Here is a 12,058-nt window from a genome sequence, read left to right on the forward strand (position 1 = left end):
TGCTGTGGATATTTTGGCTCTTAATTCAACCAGCTGAAGCACCAACCATACAGATAACCGGTAGAGTAAGTTAAAATGTAATTGTATTAAATATTTTGGCTAGTAAGGAAACTTTCCAAGTTTTGCAGATTTGTTCAGACTGTATACCAAGAATTAGTATCATAAAACAGGTTTTCATCCAAACTTTTTATGCAAGTAAAGTACATGTCTGATAAAAAAAAAAACATTTGAAGACAGGCCTGATGGAAACAGTAAATGTGTTGGTAAACTTTCCAAATGTCTAGAAAACAAAATACAATAGACAAGGTGGGATCTTTTTGTGTCTAAAATTAATTATGCAAGAAATGTCGACGGAAATGCCTTTATGTGCAAATATTGATATAATAACCATCATATGAAAGTGAACTTGGAGTCACATGATGATATTGTTTGGTCTTCCCACTATGACTCGGGAAAGCATGCAGTTTATTAGGCTATATTAAATCAATGACGATGAACTTCACAGGGTAGTGAAACTGCACTGTGATGAACTTGGTGCTCCTTTCCAATAAATATCAAGGGTCTTATGTGGTGATGATCGATGCTTGGCTGCCGTTTGACAAATAAATGTAACCTCTCTCTCATCATGTATACCCGTATTTTATCTGTGAGCTGTTGGCTACAGGGCACGTGATACAATAGCGTATTCGCTATATAATGCAACATCTTCTTGGAGTTGAAAATACAATGGAAACCCGTTAAACTTTTTTATTCAGTAGATGGAAATTAAACCGTAAAAGTTATTAGTATATGCACCACATCATCACGCACAGACTGTTATTAGACGTCGATTTGATATAAACATCTCTGTTGGGAAAATGCCAATATTGTTTTTATGTGGATTTTAGAATATTCACATGAAAATCGGGTTCTGCTGCCCTAAAACATCAGATAATGTACATTGAAGGGAAATTTACATTCAATGGAAGATTAAATGAATTTGCAAATCACAACTAATTGCACGACACTACGAAATGTTTTCTAACAACTTGCTGTTCGTGTGCGGCAGCTCACACGCTGTTCCAGTTATGTGTGAGCGCCTGCGCAAACAAGCACCGGTTTGCACGTTTGTTGCTAGGAGACAGGAAAAGAACCATCGAGCACCCAGCGCTAATGTTCCACCCACGTACTCCACTATTGGCCAAGGCAAGCCATTCCGGGTTTTCTTCAAGATTTACTCATTTTCTATTGGACTGTTCCCTTGTCATTTAAAATACTCTCTCTCCTACTGTAGTTCAGGCAACCTTTGTTTACCTGCCGCCTGATACTGTTCTAGCTTTACCTTGTTGAATTCAAGTTGCAATAAATCAATTTTGTTCGTCCCAGGGTTGATATTTCGAGATGGTATGTAATTCTGCTTTACTAACTAATATCTATAGTTTTCTAGTCAGTTAGTTGAATATTTTTTCAGTTGAGCTAGCTAGATGGATTTCAATGTAGCTAACGTTAGGTACTGTAGCTAGCTAACGAGCTATCTTAGTAAACAGATACTTTCACTAAGTTACTAACGTTAGCTAGAAACTCGTCTAGCTAGCTGACGTAGCTGGAATATAGCTGTAACTTTTCAAGATCACATTCACAGGGTTTAGCTGGGTCGTTCCACGAAATGAGTACATTTTGCGTCACTTTGATATTTTATTTAGAAATTGTGCACATATTGAATTCCATATTAAATTAAGTGCCCTTTAATTATGATGTTAGACCACATGGAAAATTCAATACATCTGTTTGAATAAAGACTTGCTGAAGAAGTACCAAAATTCAGCTCTTTGATATGTCACTCTGTGCATCCTCTGACTTCAAGGACGATTTTAACTCTTAACACCAGCATTTCTCCAAGTTTACACCATTGTAAAGTATTATTTTGCTTTGACAGAGTAATGTTTGAAGATTATTATTCATATAATGTGATAAAAAAAATAAAAAAAAATGTTTTAACCTGTCCCTCATTTTGAGGTCAACCCAGCTACATGAACTGAACTCTACTTTTAATATGGTGAAACTATTCCCTTTTAAATATATTTCTCCTCAAGAAACATTGAACATCTAATAGTCAAATCATGGTGTAAAAGCAGGTGAGGTGGTTCTACTGTTTTGTAAAAAATGTTCTGGTGTTTCGTGGTGGAAAACTGAGCTGGTCAATGTTTACACAAATATTTTGGGGGGTGAGCTTGCATTCAATGGCGGACGTGCATAAGGATTGCAGAATTCAGATATGACAATTGTTTAAGCTCTATCCACAGAGGTTTAAAACTATGGCACACAATATGGTTCAATGTTCCAATAAATCAGCACAATACATTTTTCAGTTTTCAAATTGCCTGCGTCTTGAAGCTAAAATTGGGATCATGTATACTTTGCTAATGACCATACAAAAAAAAACAGGATAACTGAGAGCAATGTACAATACGGGGAACTTCTTGTAGGTACATGGGGGCCGTCATCTTTATTTATCTTTTTCTCTGCTATTGCCCCCTCCCTGTTTCACACAACAAGCTTCCATTCCGCCTGTCTGAAGGGGATTTATGGATGATTTAAGAGGAAATCGCCAACCCTGTTACGTACAGTCAACCCTGTTACTATAGTATTTTTTAAATTTAACCAATGAGATGGGAAAATATGTTTTTTATTAAGTTGAACCTGTGCTTATTAAGTTGAATATCTGCTCTTTGTGACAATGTTAAAATTAGGTGAACGTTTTTTTTCTCACAAAGTTACACTACCCACAAGGCACCTAATTGGTGGAATGACCCAGCTACGATGTTTCTGCTTGCTTAACTTTTCTATGTATCTAAGTTAGCTTCATTGACTTGGGCTAGGTCATGGTATTAATTTCTTCATATTACCAAGTTTATTTCTGGATTCAAAAGGGGCTTAGGTGGTGGGTGTGGTAGGGGCTGTGGCAATGTGTGCATTTGGCGCGGCTACATTTTAGAGAACATTTTAGAGGCCCCCCATCTTGGTGCTCCGTAGAGAAATTGTAGCATTTTAAAGCCAATTTCTCCATGGAGCTTTTTTTAAAGCTAATTTCCTGCAATGCTACACATTTTGCCATGCAGCTGAAAGAAAGTGTTGCATTGTTAAAGCAAATTTCCCGCAATATGACGTATTCTGCCATGGATAATGCCGTGTTCTTTAGCTTAAACATAATAACAAACATGAAAACTGCTAAATGTATTGTTTTGGAATGTTCTATTCTCCCTGACTGTCTAGCTTTTTTTTGGTAATTGTTAGTTCTCAAAGATTATATAATAAAAATATATAGATCCATTATCTTTTCTGCGTACGTTATCTGGTTTTAGTTGTTTAGGTTTACACTTAAAGGGTTTTTCCCTCACGAAAATGTATACAATTAATTATATACAATACCAGTCACAAGTTTGGACACGCCTACTCATTCCAGGGTTTTTCATCATATGTACTATTCTCTACATTGTAGAATAATAGTGAAGACATCCCATCTGGGTTGCGCTTAGTAGGACTATCATTAGTTTTTCAACAGGACAATGGCCTAGGCTGTGTAAGGGCTATTTGAGCAAGGAGATGATGGAGGGCTGCATCAGATGACCTGGCCTCCACAATCACCCGACCTCAACCTAATTGAGATAAGTTGGACCACAGAGGGAGGGAAAAGCAGCCAACAAGTGCTCAGCATAGGTGCGAACTCCAAGACTATTGGAAAAACATTCCAGATGAAGCTGGTTGAGAGAATGCCAAGAGTAGGCAAAGATGTCATCAAGGCAAAGGGTGGCTACTTTAAAAAATCTCAAATATATTTTTATTTGTTTAACACTACATAATACCATATATGTTATTTCATAGTTTTGATGTCTTCACTATTTTTCTACAATGTAGAAAATAGTAAAAATAAAGAAAAAATTAGTAGGTATGTCAACTTTTGACTGGTACTTTATATTTACACCGTTTGAACTTAGGCGACCTGAAAAAACGCTAAGACGGCCCACCCAAAGATTACAGTGTCTGATTTCCAGGCTGTATCACAAACGGTCGTGATTGGGAGTCCCATAGGGCGGAGCACAATTGGCCCAGCGCCGTCCGGGTTTGGCCGGTGTAGGCCGTCATTGTAAATAAGATTTTGTTCTTAACTGACTTGCCTGATTAAATAAAGGTTAAATAAAAATTCAAAAATGTCCCATGTGCCTCATGCACTATCTTCAGTTTTAGCTAGGAAGAAGAATGTGTTACATCTCACTGAGCAGGGCCCAAAACGAACAATCCATACATTTTGACCTGCGACAGGGTATTTAGCTAAATAGGTAGCTAACATATTTTATTAATGGAAATGTATATGCACTTCATAAACACTTCATTAAACAATGCTACCTAATATAATGTTTACATACCCTACATTATTCATCTCGTATGTATACGTATTTACTGTACTCTACATCATCTACTGCATCTTTATGTAATACATGTATCACTAGCCACTTTAACTATGCCAATTTGTTTACATACTCATCTCATATGTATATATTGTACTCAATACCATCTACTGTATCTTGCCTATGCCGCTCTGTACCATCACTCATTCATATATCTTTATGTAGATATTCTTTATCCCCTTACACTTGTGTCTATAAGGTAGTAGTTTTGGAATTGTTAGCTAGATTACTTGTTGGTTATTACTGCATTGTCGGAACTAGAAGCACAAGCATTTCGCTACACTCGCATTAACATCTGCTAACCATGTGTATGTGACAAATAAAATTGGATTTGATTTGATTTAAATGCTGTAAACAGTGCATCAAGCTAAATCTGCTATGAATAAAAGGTGTTGGCTAAATCTGACCAGTTACCACTAGACTAATTTCAGGACCTGCACCTTATCTACAGCTAGGGTATAACAACAGCTAGCCATCTACAATGAACTGTGTAGATAATAGTGATTCTAGTTCATGTTTGTCACGTTCAGCTTTACAAAGTTAAACTGTCGGCTTGTTGTTATGTTACAGGCTTCAGGCTACAGAAAACCCAACACCACTTCCAACCAGAGGAAAAAGGCAGGTCCTAAACCAGACTTGACAGAGGAACAAAAGCAGGAGATCAGAGAGGCCTTTGACTTGTTTGATACAGATGGGTCGGGCACAATTGACGTGAAGGAACTCAAGGTAGGCTATACCAATATGAACACGACACTCAACTAGTCACCATAATGCCAACTACTGGTTCAGAGTATGCTTCATTTTTTTGTGAAAACTTTTTTCTTTCTTTTATTGAATATAACCAATTCGTGTATTTCTGCTGCTCCAGGTTGCCATGCGTGCCCTTGGCTTTGAACCAAAGAAAGAAGAGATCAAGAAGATGATTGCAGACATTGACAAGGAGGGCTCTGGGACCATTGATTTTAATGACTTTCTCTGTATGATGACACAGAAAATGGTATGTATTTTCTTAGTGGAGAAGAGACTCAATCTTTTGCAGATCTTTGGTTGGACTTGGTCTCCCCTACACAATCTTGATAGACTTCATTAGATTTTTATTCTCTTTTTTTGTTTTGTTAGAGTGAAAAAGACTCAAAAGAAGAAATTCTGAAGGCTTTCCGCTTATTTGATGATGACGGCACGGGCAAAATCTCCTTCAAAAATCTCAAGAGAGTTGCCAAGGAGCTAGGCGAAAGCCTGACAGATGAGGAATTGCAGGTATGTTATATCCTAACTTGTAACTTGTTGATCTTCCGTTTCACCTCCTAAACATATTCATTGCAGCAATCCTACTGTTAAAACAATCTATCTTTCAAAGGAAATGATTGACGAAGCAGACCGAGATGGAGATGGAGAGATCAACGAGCAGGAGTTTCTAAGGATAATGAAAAAGACAAGTCTATATTGAATGTCTTATGTTTCCCAACGTTTATTTTTTCCACTGCTGGAACTTATGTCTTTGATTCTTTTAAGGGTACTTTATGATATAGTGATATAGTGGCTTTTTTCATATGCGTTGTAAATTATTATAACAGCTCTATACACCGATTGTATGATATTTGAGAAAAAAATAAAACATATTTAATCATTTCAAATGTATCTAGACTTTTTCAATTTAATCATAGCTTTTATCTAAGTTAATGTCTCCTATTTACCATGGAAGTGAAATTATCATGTTTATTCAAACACCCTTGCACCTAACTTTACTGTATGGCTATTTGGTTCCCTCTTGTGACACATAAAATGAAGTGCAGCCATAATTGTCTTGACTTACATGATTTAGCCTTTTTCTCAAGCTCAGTTTGATCATCCAAATATATTTTTGATTATACCCTTCACATTATCTAGAGACAGACTCACTGCTCTGAATCCAAGAAATCAGATGAACATATGCTAAGACTGGCTGAATGTGTTATGACTAAGTCACTTTCGGGATAACTAAATGCATGGTATACGAAATGACTGGGTTGAATTTAAGATGACTAACTGTCAGTAAAAGTGATCACTTGGTGAGTCAGTAACCATAATTAATTTGATCTAGCTTATTCTGCCAATGGCAGACTGCCATCCTGCTTCCTCGTGTATTGACCGCATAACATCACATTGACTTGAACATTTACAGGGTCTTGGCCTTTTGACTTATGTAAACATTCATGCCAAAAACACGACGATAGTATTAAAACCGAAACATGGACAAAAAGTTTGAATGACATGAATACAAGTATGGTAACACAGAGACGAGAGATGAGATGATCAGGCACTCAGATAAAGCATGACACGTAGGAGTCTAAGAAAATGTACCATTCTGCTCTGCCCTAATAAACAGGATATAATGCTGACGTATTTTTCCGAGCCTCGTACAACTGTATTATTTTGACGATGCTTCTTATCGTCAAAGTTCTGATAACCTGATTCAGAGAGAATCAGATGGAAAACATGAATGGAAGCAATTTATATTAAATGTGCCTCAAGCCTCTAACATTGCATTGCATTAGTAAACATCCAGTACCTTCAGAAAGTATTCACACCCCTTTTCCCAAGTTTCCAAGTGTTACAGCCTAAATATAATATCTATTACATTTAGATTTTTTTGTCCCTGGCCTGCACACAATAGCCCATAATGTCAAAGTGGAATTATGTGTTTTGACATTTTTATTAATGAATTTAGAAGAAAAGCTTAAATGTCTTGCGTCAATAAATAATCAAATAATGTGTTATGACAAGCCTAAAGTAAACATTTTCTTAACAAGTCACATAATACGTTTCATGGACTCACTCTGTGTGCAATAATAGTGTTTGACAAGATTTTTGTAATGACTACCTCATCTCTATACTCTACACATACAATTTCTGTAAGGTCCCTCAGTCGAGCCGTGAATTTCCAACACAGATTCAGCCACAAAGACCAGGGAGGTTTTCCAATGGCTTTCAAATAATATATGAATAAAAAACATTTGAATATCCCTTAAAGCATGCTGTAATTATTAATTACACTTTGGATGGTGTAGCAATACACCCAGTCACTACAAAGATACAGGCGTCCTTCCTAACTCAGTTGTCGGAGAACAAGGAACGGCTCAGGGATTTCAATATGAGGCCAATGGTGACTTTAAAACAGGTACAGAGTTTGTTTAAATGGCTGTGATATGAGAAAACTAAGAATGGATCAACAAAATTGTAGTTACTCCCCAATACTAACCTGACAGTGAAAAGAACGAAGTCTGTACAGAATATAAATATTCAAAAACATGCACCCTGATTTTGAATCATCCTTTGCCACAAGGCACTAATGTTATACTGCAAAAAAATGTGGCAAAGGAATACATTTATTTGTCCTGAATACAAAGCGTTACGTTTGGGGAAAATCCAATACAACACATTACTGTGTACCACTCTCCATATTTTCAAGCATAGTGGTGGCTGCATCATGTTATGGGTATGCTTGTAATTGTTAAGGAGTTTTCCAGGATAAAAAAGAAACCGAATGGAGCTAAGCACAAACAAGAAAGAGTAAAAGAGTAAAACCAGGTTCAGTCACTAGACCCTGGGAGATGGATTCACCTTTCAGCAGGACAATAACCTAAAAAACAAGGCCAATCTACACTGGAGTTGCTTACCAAGAAGAATGTGAATGTTGCTGAGTGGCATAGTTACAGTTTTGACTTAGATCTACTTGAACATCTATGGTAAGACCTGACAATGGTTGTCTATCAATGATGAACAACCAATTTGACAGTTTGAATAATTTTGAAAATAATGGGTGTGGAAAGCTCTTAGAGACTTACCCAGAAACTCACAGCTGTAATCGCTGCCAAATATGCTTCTACAAAGTATTGAGTATTTAATACATTTGCAAACATTTCTAAAAACACATTTTCACTTTGTCGTTATGGGGTATTGTGTGTAGATGGGTGCGGGAAAAAAAATGTTCCATCTATTTTGAAACAACAAAATGTGGAATAAGTTGAATACATTCTGACGGCACTATAGTATATCTTAGGAAATGTACCTAGGATCTAATTATGTCATCTAATTATGTGTATTAATCAAGTAACCTAAATGTATAACAAACCAGCAGAGAATATCACATTTTCAGAAATAGGTCCATGAGTCAAATTAGTCAGTCCACTTTCTCAACTTGACCAAGGTGAGATTGAGAAAGGAAACATCACCGTCTAGTGTTTAGTGAACAGTTACCATGGCCTCAGCCATATCTTGTTGTTATCCCATAAAAATGTCTAGTTAGTGGATAAATGGAGATATAGGCCTAATAGCTAGTATTAGACGGTAAACATCTTGAAAGCAGCCTTTTAACACCCCTGGCGAGAACCATTATTCTGTCGATACACAAGGCTGGTTGAACTCAGCCCCCCATTGAGTGTTATTCCCCTATTCTTGTGCTTGAAGATCTGTTCAGAAAACTTGTCTTCATTTGTTGAAATACTCCCACACCCAGGCTGCTTTAGCTCTATTCCCATAAATCGATCAATTACCAAAGCTCTTAATGCCCTTTCATCTTTGCTTGTTAAAGATGGTAGCCGTTGACTCCAAAGGTCAAGTATGTGTCATTGCTATGACTATTTAGAAGGTGCCATTATTTAATCAGTGGTCTAAGCATAAGTTAAAGTGAAAGAGATCACATTGGTCTTGGTTGAGGTTTACGAAGGTTGATTACCTTAATGGTATGTACATCTCTATTTGAACCTCCCAGAGTAGCTGAATTAAGTATTTTAAATAGAAAGTACTGTATGTGATATTCTTGAAGGGCACCAGGTGATTTTAATGGTTACTTACAAGCTCTGTTTTGGAGATTTATCGTTATTCTGAAAATATTAAAATTGCTGAATTAAAGTATTTAGAAACAGATTTGGAATTGTAAATCGGTAGAATTAAGTGTAGTTTGAGGTGTTTATCAAACCACTTTTGCAAGAGGTTGAACAATTATGAAATATTTTATTAATATAAATCTTTAAATCAATAGGTTTATCAATGTATCATGTTTCATTTTTATTTTATTTAACCTTTATTTAACCAGGAAAAAGCCCATTGAGACCCAGAGTCTCTTTTTCAAGGGACACCTGGCCAAGAAGGCAGCAACAATCAATACATTACAGAATTAAAACATACAACATGATCCAGCTATTTAAAACAAAAAAAAAAGAGTCTCCCATGATGGATGTCTTATGGATGTTGTTGTTTAAACTGTGTGAATTTCACCCTTTCCTTTCACAATAAAACATAAGAAAAATCTGATTATAGTAAGTAAAAGGAAGCATAACAATTTTAGGACACGTGTTCATATAATATTTTTTATAATATCACAAATCATCACAAATATTCTATACATGTCATTTATGAATGTTCAGTTTAGGGTGAAAAGAAGTTGACACTGTTGAGTATAAAGGAAAATAACAACAATATGTGATCAAACAAGGTAGGCTGTAGTAGACCGTGTTACTTCTACTTATTCAAAGTAATACAATTTGTTTCAGGTCAAATGTTTTATTTATTTTAGATATGTTTGCCTTTCAGATTTGATCTTAGTCAAGCAAGCCTTCATCTTGATAACCTTTTTGGGGGCAATCAAATGTGCCTATTATGTCAATAAATGTTGGTTACTGAGTTAAATTATACAGCAACTGATTGACATTGTCACAACAATGGGTTGAATCAATGGTTCCCTTTTGATGTGGAGGACCAACAGAGGCGATCCCCCACCCACAGCCTTTCTTCTTCCTGCATGTATACTTACCGTATTATTGTCAATTTGTTGTTCTGTTTTCTCATTTTGAATCATCCTAAAAGCAGGCACGCCACCTTTAACCAACACAGTTCCAGATTGCATAGTCCTGTTATTTAATTGAATCGAATGTCTCAAACCGTGACAATTTTCTCTTTTCAGAGTATTCATAACAAAAGAAACAAATAAACAATCTTGAACAATCAACTTGGCTACATGCCCAGTGTGTTGAGAGTTATCGTCAGCCCCTCCGGAAATGCTTATTAACACTCTACAGCGAGGAGACCGCAGTGTTGGAAATATCGACACCGTAGGTGGGTGTACAGAGTATGTCACAATCGAGTGTTTTGTATTTCATGAATGATCATTATTTAGAAGATAATGAAACAGCCGGTCCTCGTCCAATGATATGATTAACCAATGCAACCGATATACATTAAAAAAAATAAGAATTGCAGTGAATTCCATTGATTTAAACTTCAAATTTGGAAAGTTTGATTTTAGCTGTTAGATTTTATTCGGTTTAAGGTTGCTTAAATCTACCATAAACTCCTTTACTTAGTCTTTAGTTGATATAAAGCTCAAATAGTAAATAACATTTACATTTATTTTACCATCAAAGGGTCGATTGTCAAGAAAGTGGTACTTAATATTTCTCAGTAGCAGGTCACTTATTTTATACCCTCCCTTCAGGGATACAATTGTATACTTTTACTTGTACAGGGACAATTTACAACTAAAATATAAGTCTCAGAAAACTGAGAAATTATGCGTTGAACCAGATTTAGCTAACCTCTAATTTCCATCTGTAGTCCCTGGCAGATTACATAAAAGCACCTGAAAATAACAGATTACAAAACATGTTATCCCTGGAAAAAGAACCATACAGTTGTATTTTGAATTAATTTGTCAATACACAGACATGATGGTATTCTTTTGAAAAGAAAATGGTACCGTGCATTCGGGAAGTATTCAGACCCCTTGACTTTTCCCACATTTTGATACGTTACATCTCTATTATAAAATTGATTAAATAGATGTTTTTCCTCATCAATCTATACATAATACCCCATAATGACTAAGCAAAAACAGTTTAAAAAAATAGCAAATATATAAAAAATATCACATTTATATAAGTATTCAGACCCTATACTCAGCAGCGATTACAGCCTTGAGTCTTCTTGGGTAGGACGCTACAAGCCTAGCACACCTGTATTTGGGGTGCCCATTCTTCTCTGCAGATCCTCTCAAGCTCTGTCAGGTTGGATGAGGAGCATCACTGCACAGCTATTTTCAGGTCTCTCCAGAGATGTTCGATCGGGTTCAAATCCAGGCTTTGGTTGGGCCACAATGACATTCAGACACTTGTCCCGAAGTCACTCCTGTGTTGTTTTGGCTGTGTGCTTAGGGTCATTGTCCTGTTGGAAGGTGAACCTTCGCCCCAGTCTGAAGTCCTGAGCACTCTGGAGCCGGTTTTCATCAAGGATCTTTCTCTGCATTTTGCTCTCGTCTCAAAGTCCCTGCCACTGAAAAACATCCCCACAGAAGGATGCTGCCACCACCAAGCTTCACCGTAGTAGGGATGGTGCCAGGTATCCTCCAGACGTGACGTTTGGCATTCAGGCCAAAGTTTTCAATCTTGGTTTCATCAGACCAGAGAATTTTGTTTCTCATGGTCTGAGAGTCTTTAGGTGCCTTTTGGCAAACTCCAAGCGGGCTGTTGTGCATTTTACTGAGGAGTGGCTTCCGGCTTCCTGTCTCGGACTCTACGACAATTCCTTCCACCTCGTGGCTTGGTTTTTGCTCTGACATGACCTGTCAACTGTGGGAGCTT

At 36.7% G+C, this 12,058-nt stretch overlaps 1 protein-coding gene across 1 annotated transcript; it reads left to right on the plus strand.

Moving 5' to 3' along the window:
* The first annotated feature begins 1,247 nt into the window (after positions 1–1,247).
* On the plus strand, positions 1,248–6,083 carry LOC115129520 (uncharacterized). The gene is made up of 5 exons (XM_029659940.2): positions 1,248–1,383; positions 5,016–5,171; positions 5,314–5,442; positions 5,565–5,702; positions 5,803–6,083. Exons 1-5 carry the CDS (start codon positions 1,381–1,383, stop codon positions 5,890–5,892), a joined length of 516 nt encoding a protein of 171 aa, XP_029515800.1. The 5' UTR covers positions 1,248–1,380; the 3' UTR covers positions 5,893–6,083.
* The last annotated feature ends 5,975 nt before the right edge of the window (positions 6,084–12,058 follow it).

Source organism: Oncorhynchus nerka, linkage group LG5 (genome assembly GCF_034236695.1).
Source record: "Oncorhynchus nerka isolate Pitt River linkage group LG5, Oner_Uvic_2.0, whole genome shotgun sequence".
NCBI classification, from domain to species: Eukaryota; Metazoa; Chordata; class Actinopteri; order Salmoniformes; family Salmonidae; genus Oncorhynchus; species Oncorhynchus nerka.